The following is a 23,624-nucleotide window of genomic DNA, read 5'->3' as shown; positions in this document are numbered from 1 at the left end:
GTTGTAGAAACATCAAGGATAATCAACAGAAACAGGATGCACCTGAGCTCAATTTTGAGTCTCATAGAAAAGAGTCTGAATAGTTAGTAGTTTTTTTATTTTTAATAATAACATTTATGTTATATAGCATTTGATTATTGAAAAATAGAATGTGAAATGCCTCTGGAACTTAGTTCAACTGTCTAACCTCATCAGAACCCAAAATATAATGATGTTTTACTGCTTCGTAAATAAACACTAAACAATTTATTTCTCACATGCACCAAATACAAGTGTAGACCTTACCGCGAAATGCTTACTTACAAGCCCTTAATTCTATTTATTGAACTGCATTGTTGGTTAAGAAAATATTCACTAAATAAACTAAAGTAAAAGGTCAAATAAAAAGATAAATAATAAAAAGGTAGGTCTATGAATTTGAGAGTGGTTGCATTTTTCCCAGCCCCAACCCTCAGCTGTTTGCCATATCTGTGGCCTGTTTGTTGTGATTTTAACTGCAGATGACTACTTTAAGTAGACAAGTTGTGACAGTCAGGACCACCTCACATGACTAATTGTTGATTTATTGATGTTAGTGCATAAATATATATTTCAATGTCTATGACTGCCATGTGGGTATATACATTTTGTAAGTACCTGTCTAGGTCCTCAGCATCCTGCATGTTGAACAGCATGGAGGGGATGAGTTTGTCCATGTGCTGGGGCTCCCAGATGATGGCCTGAAGCTCATCGTTCACCGTCTTCCTCACCACACCCTGCAGCCCTTTGATACCGGCCACACGGATCCTAAACAGGATACACACACACTTTAAATATTATATTTGAAGGCCTTAGACATTTCAAAGGTCACCGTTTATTGGGAAAGCATTCAGACACCTTCCCCTTTTCCACATTTCTGACACGTTTCAGGAAACTATGCGTATGTCGCAAGTCACTACTTCACAGGAGAGGCATTTCTTTTTAACATTTGTTTTTTGGCAGAAATGCCTTCTGGAACATGTGAACTTCCATGTGCCTTCATAACAAACGTGAATGGCAATCTGTAAATGAGAAAAAATGTAAAATTACGAGACAAGTTTATTTAGCCACGGAAAAGACTGGAACCTTCCCGGTAGCCATGATTGGCTGAGATAGATGGGCTGGACATGTCGAAAGATGAGTTTGGATTGGCCTGCCATGCAGCATGCTTCTATCTATTTATTTATCTGAGAACTGAGAACACATTCTCATTTACAGCAACGACCTGGGGAATAGTTACAGGGGAGAGGAGGGGGATGAATGAGCCAATTGTAAACTGGGGATTATAACATGAGCTGATCAGTATGTGTAGGCAATCCTTTCTAACACATCTTTGTTTGAAGATATCACATAGTAGAACAGCAAAAAGTGTGGCTCTCCACTTTCTGGAGGGCTGAGATGTGAAATCAGTGGACTGCCCAGTGGAAGCAGAGTGTGATAGCTAAGGAACTGGAGAAAATCCAGCTGTTTGATTGCAAATATATAGAGGGAGTTGAATAGACAACACACAGAAGGCTGTTGTATAACAAACCGGTCTCCAGATTACATCTTCAAACTAAGGGCAACCATGGTATCCGTGACGGAGAGGGAGAAGAGTCCATCCATATGGGTAAGATAGTCCAGCTAGCTGCATTTTCAGATATAATATGTTTCTAATCTATCAGAAAGTCATTTTCATTGCAAGTTAAAGCGTACTGTTAGCTAGCTAGCTCGCTAGCGAGCTAACGTTACATGTATGAACTTTGTAGTAATATTACTTGTATCATTTGCATTGCTAGTTATAGCCTAATGTTAGATAGCTAGCTAACATTGAACCGGGTTGGTTAGCTACCTGCAGATTCATACAGGGTAGTATAAAATCAGGATTATGGTTCATTGTTTAGCAAGCTATGGTTCATTGTTTAGCAAGCTAGCTACATGTCTAAACAAAAGACTCCACTATGCAAGTATCAATTTCACTACACCTTCTGTAACCTGTGCATGTGATAAATAAACTTTGATTTGATTAGATTTTCTATGTGTCTACCAGACGGTAATGTGAAGAACATGACCTGGACCAAAGTCAAATTAGGATATGATGTTAGGCCAACAAGACATAGTCAAAATAAAATAAAAACTCTGGTAGAATGCCCTCATTTTCTTTCAAACAAACTTACAACCACAAGATATTTTCTGTAATTGGCTCGCCATTAACTATTTTCCTGTAATAATGAAGACAAATTAGCTAAAGTGAAGAAGTTGTCAGCTATATGATATGGTCATTATTTGAACTGACCAGCCAGCTAGCGTAACATTAGCTAGATAGCTAAGAAGCTAGAAACAAACCAAAACATTGTTTAGAAAGTTGCTAGATTGACATATACTGAATACATATTTAAACAGGTGGGTTAATTGGTGTTAAAATACATTAGTTATGCTATTTTGGACAAACAGGCAGCCTGTAGTTTTTGTATTTATACTGTTTTATAACGAAAACGACAAGTTTGATGATGTTGGGCGACAATAGCATGTTCATGATGTAACTGCGACAACTATCGATAGATGTGGTATAAACCAGTCTTCAGTCTTGAAATTTTGGGTTGTTTAGTACATGACATCACATGTGAATTCTTAAAGCGATGGGTGGGGCTAAGGCTTAAGAGGGTGTGAACAATGCTGAATGGGTGGGGCTAAAGGCTTAAGAGGGTGTGAACGATGCTGATTGGGTGTAGACAAAGAGCTCTCCAGTAGGTTTACCAAAACACTTAACGGCCATTTTCTCAAAAGTGAGGTCCCAAGTTTATCAACTTTCAAAGCAGAATTACTTTGCCAATGTTCCCCAACTGTAGTGTATGATATACCATTTTCTAGCTCTGAGTCTCCACTTTTATCCAATGTAAAAAAAAAACATTTCAAATGTTTCTACATATCTAAATGTTGAAAGTGCGTAGGCGACAGAGAGAAACAAAATGGTGCAGTTTGTGCAGCCATGGGGCGGAGTGTGATGTGGGCACTGGGGTGTGAGAAGGTGGATCTGGGCAGGTGTGATGTCGATGTTTGTGTGTGTGTGTCTGTATGCTGTCATTTGATTGTGTATGTTTTGTATCGTTTAAAAACATTTTCTTAATGTGTTAAAAAAATAACAAACCAAGACTGTTCTAATGGCAGGCTTGGTTGTAAGCTAGATATTTCCGAGTCTCGTATGGGTCAATTTTAGAATTTTCCTAACATTAATGTCCTTCTCCTAACCTGACACGCTAATTCTCCTAACTTGCAGTTTACATTCTCCTAACCTGCTGCGAAAAGTCACATCTGCTAGTCAAAACCGGCAGACCTGCCCTGAGAACAGTGCTAGTATCCACTAATGCAATGCATCTTGAATAAACTTAGCCAGAAATCGAATTAACCTTAGCCAGATATCTAAATGGCAATGAGGAGTACACCACCTCTGTCATTGGCGTCATCAATAAGTGCATCGATGACGTCGTCCCCACAGTGACTGTACGTATCTACCCTAACCAGAAGCCATGGATTACAGACAACATCCACACTGAGCTAAAGGCTAGAGCTGCCGCTTTCAATGAGTGGGACTCTAACCCGGAAGCTTATAACAAATCCCGCTATGCCCTCCAACGAACCATCAAACAGGCAAAGCATCAATACAGGACTAAGATCAAGTCGTACTACACCGGCTCTGACGGTCGTCAGATGTGGCAGGGCTTGTAAACCATTACAGCTGCCCAGTGACACGAGCCTACCGGACGAGATAAACTACTTCTATGCTCGCTTCGAGGCAAGTAACACTGAGAATGCATGAGAGTATCAGCTGTGCCGGAAGACTGATCACGCTCTCCGCAGGCGATGTAAGTAAGACCTGTAGACAGGTCCACATTCACAAGGCCGCAGGGCTAGACGGACTACCAGGCCGTGTACTGCGAGCATGCGCTGACCAATTAGAAAGTGTCTTCACTGACATTTTCAACCTCTCCCTGTCCGAGACTGTAATATCAACCTGTTTTAAGCAGACCACCATAGAACGCCAAGGTAATCTGCCGACCCGTAGCACTTACATCTGTAGCCATTAAGTGCTTTGAAAGACTGGTCATGGCTCACATCAACACCATTATTCCAGAAACCCTAGACCCACTCCAATTTGCATACCGCCCTAACAGATCCACAGATGATAAAGTCTCTATTGCACTCCACACTGCCCTTTCCCACCTGGACAAAAGGAACACCTATGTGACATTGCTATTCATTGACTACAGCTCAGCATTCAACACCATAGTGCCCTCAAAGCTCACCAGTTAGCTAAGGACTCTGGGACTAAACACCTCCCTCTGCAACTAGATCCTGCACTTCCTGACGGGCCGCCCCCAGGTGGTAAGGATAGGAAACAACACATGTTTTTAAACAAATAATTACAGCAATATTGGTGGTGGGATGAGGTCTCTCTGCAGAGAATGAATCATAGTCATCTGAATATATTCCTGGTGTCTTTATTAGATTAAGGAAGAGCAGGCATCTCTGGTGGAGTAGGCGTCCCTATAAAGCGCCTGCGTATAAAGCCATGTATGTACCACCACTGTTCTAGAGATTCTTTCACTGGTTGGTTGGATTGCTAGTGTTTGGTCTGTTCAGTGTGTTATCTAATAAACGTTGCGCTGCCTTTCTTTCCACTGTTATGGGTATTCTTTGGTTGTTTACTGCTGCTTTCTTTCTATCATCTCATGAAAGCAGCGAGCGATGGAACGGTGATTTGTAGATGAATAGGATTATTATAACAATCAGTAAGCCTGGCTACTGTATGTAATTAACTAGCCTACTACTTAGATTTACATTCTCCATTAAACACTTTTTGTTGGTGGCCCATTCTTTTATGGCATGAAAATCTGTGTGTAGCTTTAAAGGGATACACTGGTGAACCAAAATTACAACTTTACATATTTGCTTCCTTACTTGTCTATGGACAAGGAGAAAATGGCAATATCCTCCCAGTGAGCATAATTTAATTCAAGTGAACAATTCCTTTAATAATTTTTTTGTTCAAGGTTTATTTTCAAGCCTGTTATTTCCTCACCTGGTTCTGGTCTCAGGGTCTTCATGGGTTGAGTGGCACATGGCGCTGAACTGGGAGACAAAGAAGTCATAGCGCCGGTGGTAGGATGGTGTGTCCTCCTCGATGTTGGCAAACTTGACAAACTGTTGGAAGCAGAGACTAGAGTAAATGGAAATTCTAATGACCCAATTAACTCATTGGAAAATACAGTACCAGTCAAAAGTTGACACCTAAGCATTCAAAGGTTTTTCTTTATTTTTACTATGTTCTACATTGTGAAGACATCACAACTATGAAATAACACATGGAATCATGTAGGAACCAAAAAAAGGTGTTCAACAAATTAAATTATATTTGAGATTCTTCGAAATAGCCATAACTTGACAGCTTTGCACACTCTTGGCATTCTGTAAACTTTAAGCTTTATGAGGAAGTCACTTGGAATGCATTGCAATTAACAGATGTTAATTTGTGGAATTTCTTTAATTCTTAATGCATTGGAGTCAATCAGTTGTGTTGTGACAAGGCAGGGGGGAAAACAGAAGATAGCCCTATTTGGTAAAAGACCAAGTCCATATTATGGCAAGAACAACTCAAATATGCAAAGAGAAATGACAGTCCATCATTACTTTTAGACATGAAGGTCAGTCTGGAAAATGTCAAGAACTTTGAACGTTTCTTTAAATGTCGTCGCAAAAACCATCAAGTGCTATGATGAAACTGGCTGTCATGAAACTGGCTGTCACCGCCACAGGAAAGGAAGACCCAGAGTTACCTCTGCTGTAGAGGATACATTCATTAGAGTTACCAGCCTCAGAAATTGCAGCCCAAATAAATGCTTCAGAATTCAAGTAACATCCACATCTCAATATCAACTGTTCAGAGGAGACTGAGTGAATCAAGCTTTCATGGTCAAATTGCTGCTAAGAAACCACTACTAAAAGACATCAATAAGAAAATGAGACTTGCTTGGGCCAAGAAACACGAGCTATGGACATTAGACTGGTGGAAATCTGTCCAAATTTGACATTTTTGGTTCCAACTGCCGTGTCTTTGTGATAAGCAGAGTAGGTGAACGGATGATCTCTGCATGTGTGGTTCCCACCATGAAGCATGGTGGAGGAGGGGTGATGGTGAGGGGGTGCTTTGCTGGTGACACTGTCTGTGATATATTTAGAATTAAAGGCACACTTAACCAGCACCACTACCACAGAATTATGCAGCGAAACACCATCCCATCTGGTTTGCACTTAGTGGGACTATCATTTGTTTTTCAATAGGACAATGACCCAACACACATCCAGGCTGGGTAAGGGCTATTTTACCAAGAAGGAAAGTGATGGATTGCTGCATCAGATGACCTGGCCTCCGCAATCACCCGACCTCAACCCAATTGAGATGGTTTGGGATGAGTTGGACCGTAGCATGAAGGAAAAGTGCTCAGCATATGTGGGAATTCCAAGACTGTTGGAAAAGCATTCTTGGTGAAGCTGGTTGAGAGAATGCCAAGAGTGTGCAAAGCTGCCATCAAGGCAAAGGGTGCTACTTTGAAGAATCAAAAATATATTTTGAGTTGTTAAAACATCTTGTAACTAGGGGGCAGTATTTTCATTTTTGGAAAAATAACGTTCCCAAAGTAAACGGGCTATTTTGTCAGGACAAGATGCTAGAATATGCATATAATTGACAGCTTAGGATAGAAAACACTCTAAAGTTTCCAAAACTGTACAAATATTGTCTGAGTATAACAGAACTGATATTGCAGGCAAAAGCCTGTGAAAAATCCAATCCTGAAGTGACTCATGTTTTGAAAGCTCTGCATTCCGATGCGTCCCTATTGAGCAGTGAATGGGCTATCAACCAGATTACTTTTTCTACATATTCCCCAAGGTGTCTACAGCATTGTGACGTAGTTTTACGCCTTTATGTTGAAGAATACCCGTAAGCGGCTACATTGTGTAAGTGGTCACCTGATGGCTCTCAGAGTGATTCTCACGTAAAAGACAGAGGTAGACATTTTTCCTTTTGCTCCTACTGAAAAACCAATTGTCCCGGTGGATATATTATCGAATAGATATTTGAAAAACACCTTGAGGATTGATTATAAACAACGTTTGCCATGTTTGTTGATATTATGGAGATAATTTTGAAAAAAAATTAGCCGTTTTCGTGACCGCAATTCCCGGTCGATTTCTCAGCCAAATGTGAAGAACAAACAGAGCTATTTCGCCTACAAAAACAATATTTTTGGAAATAAGGCACATTTACTATCTAACTGGGAGTCTCGTGAGTGAAAACATCTGAAGCTCATCAAAGGTAAACCATTTAATTTGATTGCTTTTCTGATTTGTGTGACCAAGTTACCTGCTGCTAGCTGGACATAATGCTATGCTAGGCTATCGATAAACTTACACAAATGCTTCTCTTGCTTTGGCTGTAAAGCATATTTTGAAAATCTGATTAACAAAAGGCAAAGCTGTGTTTCAATATATTTCACTTGTGATTTTCATGAAAAGGAATATTTTCTAGTAATATTTATGTCCGTTGCGTTATGCTAATTAGTGTCAGTCGATGATTACGCTCCCGGATCCGGGATGGGTAGTATGGTTACTACATTCCTTACAGTGGTTTATCCTTTAAAAGTTGCAGTGTACTGCAGCACAGCTTGCATGGTGCCACAGAATTCTATGGCACGTTATTTAAGTGCCAACCACTGGTAACACTAATGCTAGTTAGTGCTAGTTTGACCACCTGAGAAGCCTTCGATAGCCTTCAATAGTGACTGTACTAGGGAATTTTAAACCTTTTTTGTAAGAACAAAGTATATGGGACTAATTTTAAGAAATTTTGTCCAACTAATTTGATTAATATTATGGAATTTCTATTCCAAGAAAATTGAAAAACCCTCTTGGTTTCCGTTAGGATGGAGCGGAAAATATGGCGCTGTACAACATGATGGATGGGAGTAGGCTAAAGTACTTCGCTATTTAGCTAAAGAATCCCTGTGTCATGTGGGCACACAGGAGACCAGGGTTCAATTCCCCGACAAAGAGGAAGGAGTAGGCTGTCCTTGTAAATAAGAATTTGTTCTTAACTGCCTTGTCTATTTAAATAAAGGTTTCGTTAAGAGCATAATATTCCTAATTGTAGTCTAACCAATACCCAAACAGAGATTCAGACAAAATAAAAATCTCATTGATTTATCAAGACCAGGCCCCATGCTTGTCTCAGAGCAGTGCGAAACACAGCTAAAATAACTGTAGCCTATTGCTTCAAATCCTATTGCCTCTTACTTCAATATGCTCTTTTAATAAAACCTACACCACATTTAGCAGCACATTACTCAACACTAGAGACTCATGTCACCTGCGGTAGACCTACAGCATATCGAAAAATATGACATCACTCTCCACCAATAATTACATAGGAGGATTCTAAATTAAAACCAAAAGCCAACTCATGGGTCTCCCGGTGGTGGCCGGCACGGGTATCGAACCTGCATCTGTAGCATCACATTTTGCACTGCGGGAGCCCACCAATCAATGACAACACTTGGTATGTAAAGCACAAACAACACGTTTTGATTATTTAATGGACCTCCAACATGATTGGCACCACTTTTATTGATCTCACATTATTTCTGTATTTTCCATAGGTACGTGTTGTCGGACTGTGTTCTTCTAGTTTACAAGATGATGTTTCTGTATGCAATGCTGCTGCTCTGCACATTGTAGGTAAGTGAGTGCTGCTGCTCTGCACATTGTAGGTAAGTAAAACTTAAATATGTTTTATGTTACAGTTTCTTTTCATTAACTTATCTTAATGTTCTTGTGTTGTTTGCAGGTGCACTATACTTCTGACCCTATGCAGCCAGGCCCCATTTACTTTTTAACTCCTCGCAAGTGTGGCTTGTTTGGTGTCTGCTGTGAAGGAAACCCACAACAAGTCAACTACTTGATTGATGAAGGCATGTCATCCAGCAAAGGCAGCAGCGCAGTAATCAACTAGATGCACCATTTCTTCACCAACTACAGAGTTGGGGAAACATGTGTGGACCTGAATTGTGATAACTGCAGTGGCTCAAACAAGAACAAGTTTGTGTTCTGGTATTGTGCCTGGCAGACCATGCACAAAGCACCACCACAGTCTGGACCTTCACTTCCTGATCACAGGCCACATCAAGTTAGCCCCAGACTGGTGCTTTGGCCTCATCAAGCAGCGTTTCAGAATGACCAGAGTGAACACTTTGTCTGAGATTGCTGGTGTTGTGTAGGACAGCACTGTGACCGGGGTCAACATCCCACAGCTGGTTGGACTTGAGGAGGGTACAGTGCTGGTGGAAAGCTATGGCTGGCAACAACACCTGACTCCGTAATTCAGGCCGCTGCCACAGTTCAAACAGTACCAGCACTTCAGGTGAATATCATTTTCATTGCATTGTATGAGGTTATTATTCTTATATGAACATGGGAGGTGAATTGATGTTGTGCAAGGCTGTAATGTCTTCTACATTTGTTTGTTATTTCCTGTTTCACAGCTTCGATGCTCTGGAGCCTGGTGTTGTTGCCAAGGAGCGTTCAGACTCAGTCGGGACGCTGACATGCTTCCTCCCATAGATGGCCTGCCTTTACAAGCACGACCTGGACTGGACACAGCTAGACAAACTTGTTTTGAGAAGATCAGGACATTACATGCCCTGCCCCAAAGTCAAGGGCAGGACAGAAACAGGCTCTCCGAATACAGATTCCCTTGTTCATGTGTGGTTCGGACGGACCAGTCAACAGCACTATCTGCAGTGCCTCTATTCAAATGACTCTCGCCACACACGCCATACGTTGCTGCTACAATAAAAACATGTTATCCTGCTGCTCAGCCACTTTACCCCTGATTGATAGCATATAACTACCTCATATATCATTGATATTCTTGTATTATATTCTTGTATTATTGTATTATATTGCTAATGGGCAAGTACCCATTTGATTGCACCGTTTACACCCTCTGTAGAGACCCATCCACTTAGCAAGACGTGGCTGGGGTTATAGCATTTCCTTCACATGACCCATCTATTTAGTGTGTCTAGAGAAAGTGTCATCTAATATTTATAACGTGTTTTTGTTTGTACAGTTTGTGTTTCCCTGGAATGTTTCCTTATTGTAGGCTACTACCACTTTTAGTCTTAATCTTTACTACACTACTGGTGTGTTAGCCATCACACGCTGTGTGTCGACGAATGGTTGCAATTCAACATAGAAAAGTCAGGAAATGAACATGAAATGGCAGTTAATTTAGTACTTTTTCCACCACTGGAAGTGGCTGGGGGTTATATAACTTCTTTCATATGATCCATCAACTTAGACAAGTGTGTCTAGAGAAAGAGTCATCTAATATTTATAACGTGTTTTTGTTTGTACAGTTTCTGTTTACCTGGAATGTTTCCTTATTGTAGGCTACTACCACTTTTAGTCTTAATCTTCAGGACACTACTCACTGTTTAGTACATGACCTCACATGTGAGTCCTTAAAGAGCTGGGTGGGGCTGGCTTAAGAGGGTGTGAACAATGCTGAACGGGTTTAGAAAAAGCAGAGCTATGAAGTAGCTATGAAGTCCTATTCTCGCTATACACCAAGTCACTTGGCTCTGTCATAACCTCACATGGTCTCTCTTATCATTGCTATGCAGACGACACACAATTAATCTTCTCCTTTCCCCCTTCTGATGACCAGGTGGCGAATCGCATCTCTGCATGTCTGGCAGACATATCAGTGTGGATGACGGATCACCACCTCAAGCTGAACCTCGGCAAGACGGAGCTGCTCTTCCTCCCGGGGAAGGACTGCCCGTTCCATGATCTCGCCATCACGGTTGACAACTCCATTGTGTCCTCCTCCCAGAGCGCCAAGAACCTTGGCGTGATCCTGGACAACACCCTGTCGTTCTCAACCAACATCAAGGTGGTGGCCCGTTCCTGTAGGTTCATGCTCTACAACATCCGCAGAGTACGACCCTGCCTCACACAGGAAGCGGCGCAGGTCCTAATCCAGGCACTTGTCATCTCCCGTCTGGATTACTGCAACTCGCTGTTGGCTGGGCTCCCTGCCTGTGCCATTAAACCCCTTCAACTCATCCAGAACGCCGCAGCCCGTCTGGTGTTCAACCTTCCCAAGTTCTCTCACGTCACCCCGCTCCTCCGTTCTCTCCACTGGCTTCCAGTTGAAGCTCGCATCCGCTACAAGACCATGGTGCTTGCCTACGGAGCTGTGAGGGGAACGGCACCTCAGTACCTCCAGGCTCTGATCAGGCCCTACACCCAAACAAGGGCACTGCGTTCATCCACCTCTGGCCTGCTCGCCTCCCTACCACTGAGGAAGTACAGCTCCCGCTCAGCCCAGTCAAAACTGTTCGCTGCCCTGGCCCCCAATGGTGGAACAAACTCCCTCACGACGCCAGGACAGCGGAGTCAATCACCACCTTCCGGAGACACCTGAAACCCCACCTCTTTAAGGAATACCTAGGATAGGATAAGTAATCCCTCTCACCCCCCTTAAGTTTTAGATGCACTATTGTAAAGTGACTGTTCCACTGGATGTCATAAGGTGAATGCACCAATTTGTAAGTCGCTCTGGATAAGAGCGTCTGCTAAATGACTTAAATGTAAATGTAAGTAGGTACCAAAATATTCAAAGGCCATTTTCTCAAAAGTGAGTTTACAAGTTTGTAAACTTTCAAAGCAGAATTACTTTCCCATTGTTCCTCAAATGCAGTGTATGATATACCATTTTGTAGTCTCTACTTTTATCCAATGTAAAAATATATATATATTTGCAACATAAGACCGATTTGAGCCGGTCTGTCGCATATACAAAATGGCGCAGATCAATTTCTTTGGCTAGAGTCTATTTGGCAAAATTCTAATGAAGAAGAAAAAGACATTTGAAGAAAACATAACCATTAAAAATAACTCCCCGTTTTAAACAGCCTTGATTTACTCATACACCCAGTAAGATTATTACATAACTAGTGTAGATAATCCATTTACCCAGGGAGGTTTAGCAATTAGAGAGGTGAGTCAGCAACCGGAGGGTTGCCAGTTCGAATCCCGGGTCAGACGGGAAAAATCTGTGGGAAAGTTGGTATCAAATCCTAGATGCCATTTCCTGCAGTTGTGCCATTGAGCAAGGCACTTAACCTCCCACAACAACAGCTCCCAGGGCATCCAGTGTAGCATCTCTCCAAAACCTTTATATATGTATGTGTTTCATTCGGAGGGGTTGGGTTAAAAGTGGAATTCATACTTTGGTTGGACCAATAAAGTGATCTTATCTTATTTAGAACACCAGGCAGTCACAGTTGAGAGGCATCGAGTCAGAGGTCAACAGCTTTCGCTGCTGTGATTTCATTGGACACGTTCCAGGTTGTCGCTTTTCTTCTTTTCTGTTGTAAAGGAGAGTGGAGTTCAACTCATCTTCACTATATTCATTTTTTTCAGACAGTGATTAAACCAGGGGGGGGTAGAGCCTTTAACCATTTGAATCCCGGGTCTGTCAGAAATAATCTGTCGGGAAGTGAGCTGATAACAGGAGGGTTGCTGGTATCAAATCTTTAAAATGACATTGCCTACCATTGTGCCCTTTAGCAAAGCACTTTACCTCCACAACAACAATTGTCCACGGGCACCCAGTGAGGCAGACCTGGTCCAACCTGTTTATGTGTGTCTTTTGGAGGGGTTGGGGTAAAAACTAAGTCAAAGTTCGGTTGGACATTTTTTACATTGATGAATAAAGTGATTTTAATCTGTAGTTGCAACCTGAGATTTTATATTTTTTTTTCTAGGTTGTCTTCTTGCAGTCACACCATGCATATCGTCTAGAGGATAAATAAATAAACTAGAGGAAACACTTCTATGACGTCTGCAATGAAGGATTTTCCATTCAAAAGAAGATCTGAACAATTAAAACAAATACAAGCTTTTTCTACATGAACAGAAAAGTAAATTAAATTAAATTTGATATGGGACTTTGCCAGGTGTAAGGAAAGGAAGTTACTTTTCAGACTTGTAGAAGTGTAGGTGTGATTTCTGAAGTAGGCGGTGGACAGTGGAGTGGTGAACTAAGGTCACAGCTCCCACTCTTCCTGTCACAATTATTCAAGATAAATCTAACAGTGGGTTTCCATAGAAGAAGACAGGGGTCAATGAAACCTCGAAAGCCATTCATTTTCAATGGAGGAAAGCAAGGTTGGCAGGGGGGGACTGTTGTGCAATGCGAGCATGGGCGAGGAAGCGTGAACAGGATGGGACCAAAGTCGGGGAAAGCTGAACTTTATGCAAATACTCAGTGATATTGAACAATTGAAGCTAACGATAGCTTCCACCCCTCTGGATTGGCTGTTGATACCAAGCACTACCTAGCCTGCTTGCTAGCACCCACATAAGGGCGAAGCTAACGTGGCTATCCACATTTTCACGTTCATAGGAAACCCAATTTTTATTTAACCTTTATTTAACTAGGCATGTCAGTTAAGAACAAATTCTTACTTACAATGACGGCCTAGGAACAGTAGGTTAACTGCCTTGTTCAGGGTCAGAACAACAGATTTGGACCTTGTCAGCTCGGGGAATCAATCTAGCAACCTTTCGGTTACTGGCCCAATGCTCTTACCATTAGGCTACCTGCCACACCCACTAAGGCTGCATCCTGATTTCGACCATTTTCCCAAAGTGTCATCATGGATTCAACATTGGTGTTAACTCCCTCTAGACAATGATTTCAACAATCCAATGCTTTTAAATACATGACAGGATGTGTGCAAGTGCACAATTTAGGAGATTGTTGGAGAATCTCAATCTTTGGCCAGGCCCCAAAACTCCAATCAGTTGCCTTCCTTGTATCCAATTTCCTTGATCTGTAAGGAAAGTGGGGGAAGCAATAGGGTCTGAGCCTGACTGTAGCCTGGCTAGGCAGTGTCCATTTTCCACTCGACATGGCAGTCATCTAGTGCTTTAAGCTAGGATAAGGACGTACGTTTATTTTCCTTTATTGAGTCAGAAGCATCCACTTCATTGCTTTCTAATGTGGCTTTCTCGGCACTCCCTAGAACAAAGACTCTCCTGTTCCTCTTATGAAGCGGGACTCTGTTGACCGGTCAGAAAACAAGAGCTCGGTCCTTCAATGGCTTACCCTGGAAGTGGAACAACCATGTGGAACTACATAAGCAAACAAGGACTAATGAGATTGCAAATCACAGCCATACATGCAGAGAGCAATGGAGCGGTATTGCTTTGTGAACTTCTCTCCAAATTCATTTAAAATATTCGGGGTATTTTGTGCTTTGACCATGCTGTGTTAGTGCAAAGGTTGAAATGTTGTGATATTACTGGTCATGCTCTAGATTGGTTAATAAATTACCTATCAAATCGTGCACCATGTGTAATGGCGCATGGTTGTAAAGTCCATAGAGGTGTGCTCAAGTGTTCCGCAAGATTCTATTTTGGCCCCACTGTTGTTCATTTTGTATATCAACAACAGTGGGGATCTTTTTGAAACAGAGGATTTTCATTTTTATGCAGATGATACTGTTCTTTATTCAAGTAGTAGTAGTTTATCTTTAGCTTTTGAAAATGCCCAAAGAGCATTTAACATCATATAACAGAATCTGTATGATTTAAAGTCGATTCTAAATTCAGGTAAAACAAAATGCATGGTATTTTCAAATGCCAGACATGTTACAAAACATGTCATTGCTACATTGGCTGGACATACTATAGAGCAAGTTTAAGTGTACAAATAATTGGGTGTGTGTGTTGATGAGAAGCTGAGCTTCACTGTGCATGTAGAGAACTGAGAATATGATTTTATTACCGGCATAAGGCTGGTTTTTCTTTTGAGACCAGGAAGGAGCTGGTACGATGTACATTACTGTCAGTTTATACAGTGGGGAGAACAAGTATTTGATACACTGATGATTTTGTGGGTTTTCCTACTTACAAAGCATGTAGAGGTCTGTAATTGTTTATCATAGGTACACTTCAACTGTGAGAGACGGAATCTAAAAGAAAAATCCAGAAAGTTACATTGTATGATTTTTAAGTAATTAATTTGCATTTTATTGCATGACATAAGTATTTGATCACCTACCAACCAGTAAGAAGCTAGAAGGGAAGCTAGAAACCATTATACACAGGCAGTTAGAAAAGCCAAGGCTAGCTTTTTCAAGTAGTTCCGGGACACTGTAAAGTCCATGGAGAATAAGAACACCTCCTCCCAGCTGCCCACTGCACTGAAGATAGGAAACACTGTCACCACTGATAAATCCACCATAATTGAGAATTTCAATAAGCATTTTTCTACGGCTGGCCATACTTTCCACCTGGCTACTCCTACCCCGGTCAACAGCACTGCAACCCCCACAGCAACTCACCCAAGCCTTCCCCATTTCTCCTTTACCCAAATCCAGTCAGCTGATGTTCTGAAAGAGCTGCAAAATCTGGACCCCTACAAATCAGCCGGGCTAGAAAATCTGGACCCTTTCTTTCTAAAATGATCTGCCGAAATTGTTGCCACCCCTATTTACTAGCCTGTTCAACCTCTCTTCCGTGTCGTCTGAGATTCCCAAAGATTGGAAAGCAGCTGCGGTCATCCCCCTCATCAAAGGGGGGAACACTCTTGACCCAAACTGCTACAGACCTATATCGATCCTACCCTGCCTTTCTAAGGTCTTCGAAAGCCAAGTCAACAAACAGATTACCGACCATTTTGAATCTCACCATACCCTCTCTGCTATGCAATCTGGTTTCAGAGATGGTCATGGGTGCACCTCAGCCACACTCAAGGTCCTCAACGATATCTTAACCACCATCGATAAGAAACATTACTGTGCAGCCGTATTCATTGATCTGGCCAAGGCTTTCGACTCTGTCAATCACCACATCCTCATCGGCAGACTCGACATCCTTGGTTTCTCTAATGATTGCCTCGCCTGGTTCACCAAACTACTTCTCTGATAGAGTTCAGTGTGTCAAATCGGAGGGTCTGCTGTCCGGACCTCTGGCAGTCTCTATGGGGGTGCCACAGGGTTCAATTCTTGGACCGACTCTCTTCTCTGTATATATATCAATGATGTCGCTCTTGTTGCTGGTGAGTCTCTGATCCACCTCTACGCAGACGACACCATTCTGTATACTTCTAGCCCTTCTCTGGACACTGTTAACAACCATCCAGGCAAGCTTCAATGCCATACAAATCTCCTTCCATGGCCTCCAATTGCTCTTAAATACAAGTAAAACTAAATGCATGCTCTTACATTTACATTACATTTAAGTCGTTTAGCAGACGCTCTTATCCAGAGCGACTTACAAATTGGTGCATTCACCTTATGACATCCAGTGGAACAGCCACTTTACAATAGTGCATCTAAATATTTTAAGGGGGGTGAGAAGGATTACTTTATCCTATCCTAGGTATTCCTTAAAGAGGTGGGGTTTCAGGTGTCTCCGGAAGGTGGTGATTGACTCCGCTGTCCTGGCGTCGTGAGGGAGTTTGTTCCACCATTGGGGAGCCAGAGCAGCGAACAGTTTTGACTGGGCTGAGCGGGAACTGTACTTCCTCAGTGGTAGGGAGGCGAGCAGGCCAGAGGTGGATGAACGCAGTGCCCTTATTTGGGTGTAGGGCCTGATCAGAGCCTGGAGGTACTGAGGTGCCGTTCCCCTCACAGCTCCGTAGGCAAGCACCATGGTCTTGTAGCGGATGCGAGCTTCAACTGGAAGCCAGTGGAGAGAGCGGAGGAGCGGGGTGACGTGAGAGAACTTGGGAAGGTTGAACACTAGACGGGCTGCGGCGTTCTGGATGAGTTGTAGGGGTTTAATGGCACAGGCAGGGAGCCCAGCCAACAGCGAGTTGCAGTAATCCAGACGGGAGATGACAAGTGCCTGGATTAGGACCTGCGCCGCTTCCTGTGTGAGGCAGGGTCGTACTCTGCGGATGTTGTAGAGCATGAACCTACAGGAACGGGCCACCGCCTTGATGTTAGTTGAGAACGACAGGGTGTTGTCCAGGATCACGCCAAAGTTCTTAGCGCTCTGGGAGGAGGAAACAATGGAGTTGTCAACCGTGATGGCGGGATCATGGAACGGGCAGTCCTTCCCCGGGAGGAAGAGCAGCTCAGTCTTGCCGAAGTTCAGCTTGAGGTGGTGATCCGTCATCCACACTGATATGTCTGCCAGACATGCAGAGATGCGATTCGCCACCTGGTCATCAGAAGGGGGAAAGGAGAAGATTAATTGTGTGTCGTCTGCATAGCAATGATAGGAGAGACCATGTGAGGTTATGACAGAGCCAAGTGACTTGGTGTATAGCGAGAATAGGAGAGGGCCTAAAACAGAGCCCTGGGGGACACCAGTGGTGAGAGCGCGTGGTGAGGAGACAGATTCTCGCCACGCCACCTGGTAGGAGCGACCTGTCAGGTAGGACGCAATCCAAGCGTGGGCCGCGCCGGAGATGCCCAACTCGGAGAGGGTGGAGAGGAGGATCTGATGGTTCACAGTATCGAAGGCAGCAGATAGGTCTAGAAGGATGAGAGCAGAGGAGAGAGAGTTAGCTTTAGCGGTGCGGAGCGCCTCCGTGATACAGAGAAGAGCAGTCTCAGTTGAATGACTAGTCTTGAAACCTGACTGATTTGGATCAAGAAGGTCATTCAGAGAGAGATAGCGGGAGAGCTGGCCAAGGACGGCACGTTCAAGAGTTTTGGAGAGAAAAGAAAGAAGGGATACTGGTCTGTAGTTGTTGACATCGGAGGGATCGAGTGTAGGTTTTTTCAGAAGGGGTGCAACTCTCGCTCTCTTGAAGACGGAAGGGACGTAGCCAGCGGTCAGGGATAAGTTGATGAGCGAGGTGAGGTAAGGGAGAAGGTCTCCGGAAATGGTCTGGAGAAGAGAGGAGGGGATAGGGTCGAGCGGGCAGGTTGTTGGGCGGCCGGCCGTCACAAGACGCGAGATTTCATCTGGAGAGAGATGGGGAGAAAGAGGTCAGAGCACAGGGTAGGGCAGTGTGAGTAGAACCAGCGGTGTCGTTTGACTTAGCAAACGAGGATCGGATGTCGTCGACCTTCTTTTCAAAATGGTTGACGAAGTCATCCGCAGAGAGGGAGGAGGGGGGATTCAGGAGGGAGGAGAAGGTGGCAAAGAGCTTCCTAGGGTTAGAGGCAGATGCTTGGAATTTAGAGTGGTAGAAAGTGGCTTTAGCAGCAGAGACAGAGGAGGAAAATGTAGAGAGGAGGGAGTGAAAGGATGCCAGGTCCGCAGGGAGGCGAGTTTTCCTCCATTTCCGCTCGGCTGCCCGGAGCCCTGTTCTGTGAGCTCGCAATGAGTCGTCAAGCCACGGAGCGGGAGGGGAGGACCGAGCCGGCCTGGAAGATAGGGGACATAGAGAGTCAAAGGATGCAGAAAGGGAGGAGAGGAGGGTTGAGGAGGCAGAATCAGGAGATAGGTTGGAGAAGGTTTGAGCAGAGGGAAGAGATGATAGGATGGAAGAGGAGAGAGTAGCGGGGGAGAGAGAGCGAAGGTTGGGACGGCGCGATACCATCCGAGTAGGGGCAGTGTGGGAAGTGTTGGATGAGAGCGAGAGGGAAAAGGATACAAGGTAGTGGTCGGAGACTTGGAGGGCCTGCACCTGCCCGCCTGTCCAACATCACTACTCTGGATGGCTCTGACTTAGAATACGTGGACAACTACAAATACCTAGGTGTCTGGTTAGACTGTAAACTCTCCTTCCAGACCCACATCAAACATTTCCAATCCAAAGTTAAATCTAGAATTGGCTTCCTATTTCGCAACAAAGCATCCTTCAATCATGCTGCCAAACATACCCTTGTAAAACTGACCATCCTACCAATCCTCGACTTCGGCGATGTCATTTACAAAATGACAATACCCTACTCAACAAATTGGATGCAGTCTATCACAGTGCAATCCATTTAGTCACCAAAGCCCCATATACTACCCACCATTGCGACCTGTACGCTCTCGTTGGCTGGCCCTCGCTTCATACTCGTCGCCAAACCCACTGGCTCCATGTCATCTACAAGACCCTGCTAGGTAAAGTCCCCCCATATCTCAGCTCGCTGGTCACCATAGCATCACCCACCTGTAGCACGCGCTCCAGCAGGTATATCTCTCTGGTCACCCCCAAAACCAATTCTTTCTTTGGCCGCCTCTCCTTCCAGTTCTCTGCCGCCAATGACTGGAACGAACTACAAAAATCTCTGAAACTGGAAACACTTATCCCCCACACTAGCTTTAAGCACCAACTGTCAGAGCAGCTCACAGATTACTGCACCTGTACATAGCCCACCTATAATTTAGCCCAAACAACTACCTCTTTCCCTACTGTATTTATTTGATTTATTTTGCTCCCCATTATTTGTATTTCTACTTTGCACATTCTTCCACTGCAAATCTACCATTCCAGTGTTTTACTTGCTATATTGTATTTACTTTGCCACCATGGCCTTTTTTGCCTTTACCTCCCTTATCTCACCTCATTTGCTCACATCGTATATAGACTTGTTTATACTGTATGTTTGTTTTACTCCATGTGTAACTCGGTGTCGTTGTATGTGTCGAACTGCTTTGCTTGATCTTGGCCAGGTCGCATTTGTAAATGAGAACTTGTTCTCAACTTGCCTACCTGTTTAAAAAAATAATAATAATTCCGGTTCTCACAGACCTGTTAGTTTTTCTTTAAGAAGCCATCCTGTTCTCCACTCATTGCCTGTATTAACTGCACCTGTTTGAACTTGTTACCTGTATAAAAGACACCTGTCCACACAATCAAACAGACTCCAACCTCTCCACAATGGCCAAGACTAGAGAGCTGTGTAAGGACATCAGGGATACAATTGTAGACCTGCACAAGGCTGGGATGGCATACAGGACAATAGGCAAGCAGCTTGGTGAGAAGACAACAACTGTTGGTGCAATTATTAGAAAAAGGAAGAAGTTCAAGATGACGGTCAATCACCCTCGGTCTGGCGCTCCATGCAAGATCTCACCTCATGGGGCATCAATGATCATGAGGAAGGTGAGGGATCAGCCCAGAACTACATGGCAGGACCTGGTCAATGACCTGAAGAGAGCCGTCTCAAAGAACCATTAGTAACACACTACACCGTCATGGATTAAAATCCTGCAGCGCACGCAAGGTCCTCCTGCTCAAGCCAGTGCATGTCCACACCCGTCTGAAGTTTGCCAATGACCATCTGGATGATCCAGAGAAGGAATGGGAAACGGTCATGTGGTCTGATGAGACAAAAATAGAGCTTTTTGGTCTAAACTCCACTCGCCGTTTTTGGAGGAAGAAGGAGGAGTACAAACCCAAGAACACCATCCTAACCGTGAAGCATGGAGGTGGAAACATCATTCTTTGGGGATGCTTTTCTGCAAAGGGGACAGGACGACTGCACCGTATTGAGGGGAGGATGGATGGAGCCATGTATCGCAAGATCTTGGCCAACAACCTCCTTCCCTCAGTAAGAACATTGAAGATGGGTCGTGGCTGGGTCTTCCAGCATGACAACGACCCGAAACACACAGCCAGGGCAACTAAGGAGTGGCTCCGTAAGAAGCATCTCAAGGTCCTGGAGTGACCTAGCCAGTCTCCAGACCTGTACCCAATATAAAATCTTTGGAGGGAGCTGAAAGTCCGTATTGCCCAGCGACAGCCCCGAAACCTGAAGGATCTGGAGAAGGTCTGTATGGAGGCGGGGCCAAAATCCCTGCTGCAGTGTGTGCAAACCTGGTCAAGAACTACAGGAAATGTATGATCTCTGTAATTGCAAACAAAGGTTTCTGTACCAAATATTAAGTTCTGCATTTCTGATGTATCAATGTATACTTACGCCATGCAATAAAATGCAGATTAATTACTTAAAAATCATACAATGTGATTTTCTGGATTTTTGTAGATTCAGTCTCTCACAGTTGAAGTGTACCTATGGTAAAAATGACAGACCTCAACATGCTTTGTAAGTGGGAAAACCTGCAAAATCGGCAGTGTATCAAATACTTGTGTATCAAATACACAGTGGGGCAAAAAAGTATTTAGTCAGCCACCAATTGTGCAAGTTCTCCCACTTAAAAAAGATGAGAGGCCTGTAATTTTCATCATAGGTACACTTCAACTATGACAGACAAAATGAGTGGAAAAAAATCCAGAAAATCATATTGTAGGATTTTTTATGAATTTATTTGCAAATTATGGTGGAAAATAAGTATTTGGTCACCTACAAACAAGCAAGATTTCTGGCTCTCACAGACCTGTAACAACTTCTTTAAGCGGCTCCTCTGTCCTCCACTCGTTACCTGTATTAATGACACCTGTTTGAACTTGTTATCAGTATAAAAGACACCTGACCACAACCTCAAACAGTCACACTCCAAACTCCACTATGGTCAAGACTAAAGAGCTGTCAAAGGACACCAGAAACAAAATTGTAGACCTGCACCAGGCTGGGAAGACTGAATCTGCAATAGGTACATTTACATTACATTTAAGTCATTTAGCAGACGCTCTTATCCAGAGCGACTTACAAATTGGTGCATTCACCTTATGACATCCAGTGGAACAACCACTTTACAATAGTGCATCTAAATATTTTAAGGGGGGTGAGAAGGATTACTTTATCCTATCCTAGGTATTCCTTAAAGAGGTGGGGTTTCAGGTGTCTCCGGAAGGTGGTGATTGACTCCGCTGTCCTGGCGTCGTGAGGGAGTTTGTTCCACCATTGGGGAGCCAGAGCAGCGAACAGTTTTGACTGAGCTGAGCGGGAACTGTACTTCCTCAGTGGTAGGGAGGCGAGCAGGCCAGAGGTGGATGAACGCAGTGCCCTTATTTGGGTGTAGGGCCTGATCAGAGCCTGGAGGTACTGAGGTGCCGTTCCCCTCACAGCTCCGTAGGCAAGCACCATGGTCTTGTAGCGGATGCGAGCTTCAACTGGAAGCCAGTGGAGAGAGCGGAGGAGCGGGGTGACGTGAGAGAACTTGGGAAGGTTGAACACTAGACGGGCTGCGGCGTTCTGGATGAGTTGTAGGGGTTTAATGGCACAGGCAGGGAGCCCAGCCAACAGCGAGTTGCAGTAATCCAGACGGGAGATGACAAGTGCCTGGATTAGGACCTGCGCCGCTTCCTGTGTGAGGCAGGGTCGTACTCTGCGGATGTTGTAGAGCATGAACCTACAGGAACGGGCCACCGCCTTGATATTAGTTGAGAACGACAGTTTGTTGTCCAGGATCACGCCAAGGTTCTTAGCGCTCTGGGAGGAGGACACAATGGAGTTGTCAACCGTGATGGCGAGATCGTGGAACGGGCAGTCCTTCCCCGGGAGGAAGAGCAGCTCCGTCTTGCCGAAGTTCAGCTTGAGGTGGTGATCCGTCATCCACACTGATATGTCTGCCAGACATGCAGAGATGCGATTCGCCATATAAACAGGTAAACAGCTTGATTTGAAGAAATCAACTGTGGGAGAAAATATTAGGAAATGGAAGACATACAAGACAACTGATAATCTCCCTCGATCTGGGGCTCCACGCAATATCTCACCCTGTGGGGTCAAAATGATCACAAGAACGGTGAGCAAAAATCCCAGAACCACACGGGAGAACTAGTGAATGACCTGCAGAGAGCTGGGACCAAAGTAACAAAGCCTACCATCAGTAACACACTACGCCGCCAGGGACTCAAATCCTGCAGTGCCAGACGTGTCCCCCTGCTTATATATGCCATTTAGCAGACGCTTTTATCCAAAGCGACTTACAGTCATGTGTGCATACATTCTACGTATGGGTGGTCCCGGGGAACGAACCCACTACCCTGGCGTTACAAGCGCCATGCTCTACCAACTGAGCTACAGAAGGACCACTGCTTAAGCCAGTACATGTCCAGGCCCGTCTGAAGTTTGCTAGAGAGCATTTGGATGATCTAAAAGAAGATTGGTAGAATGTCATATGGTCAGATGAAACCAAAATATAACTTTTTGGTAAAAACTCAAATCGTCGTGTTTGGAGGACAAAGAATGCCGAGTTGCATCCAAAGAACACCATACCTACTGTGAAGCATGGGGGTGGAAACATCATGCTTTGGGACTGTTTTTCTGCAAAGGGACCAGGACGACTGATCCGTGTAAAGGAAAGAATGAATGGGGCCATGTATCGTGAGATGTTGAGTGAAAACCTCCTTCCATCACAAGGGCATTGAAGATGAAACGTGGCTGGGTCTTTCAGCATGACAATGATCCCAAACACACCATCCGGGCAACGAAGGAGTGGCTTCGTAAGAAGCATTTCAAGGTCCTGGAGTGGCCTAGCCAGTCTCCAGATCTCAACCCCATAGAAAATCTTTGGAGGGAGTTGAAAGTCCGTGTTGCCCAGCAACAGCCCCAAAACATCACTGCTCTAGAGGAGATCTGCATGGAGGAATGGGCCAAAATACCAGCAACAGTGTGTGAAAACCTCGTGAAGACTTACAGAAAACGTTTGACCTCTGTCATTGCCAACAAAGGGTATATAACAAAGTATTG

General features: G+C 44.0%; 1 protein-coding gene across 3 annotated transcripts in view; it reads right to left on the bottom strand.

Moving 5' to 3' along the window:
* efr3a (EFR3 homolog A (S. cerevisiae)) overlaps positions 1-23,624 on the bottom strand; it is a 250,798-nt gene that overhangs the window by 141,731 nt on the left and 85,443 nt on the right. For all 3 annotated transcript variants that reach the window (XM_046320769.1, XM_046320771.1, XM_046320770.1), the window contains exons 6-7: positions 5,078-5,199; positions 637-786 (exon numbers count right to left, since the gene is read on the bottom strand). In XM_046320769.1, the coding sequence (XP_046176725.1) occupies positions 637-786; positions 5,078-5,199 (272 nt within the window). The remainder of the gene's footprint in view (positions 1-636; positions 787-5,077; positions 5,200-23,624) is intronic.

The sequence above is a fragment of the Oncorhynchus gorbuscha genome, linkage group LG22 (assembly GCF_021184085.1).
Source record: "Oncorhynchus gorbuscha isolate QuinsamMale2020 ecotype Even-year linkage group LG22, OgorEven_v1.0, whole genome shotgun sequence".
Taxonomy (NCBI): domain Eukaryota; kingdom Metazoa; phylum Chordata; class Actinopteri; order Salmoniformes; family Salmonidae; genus Oncorhynchus; species Oncorhynchus gorbuscha.
Note: the sequence above shows the minus strand (reverse complement) of the source record. Positions and strands in the feature narration are given on the sequence as shown.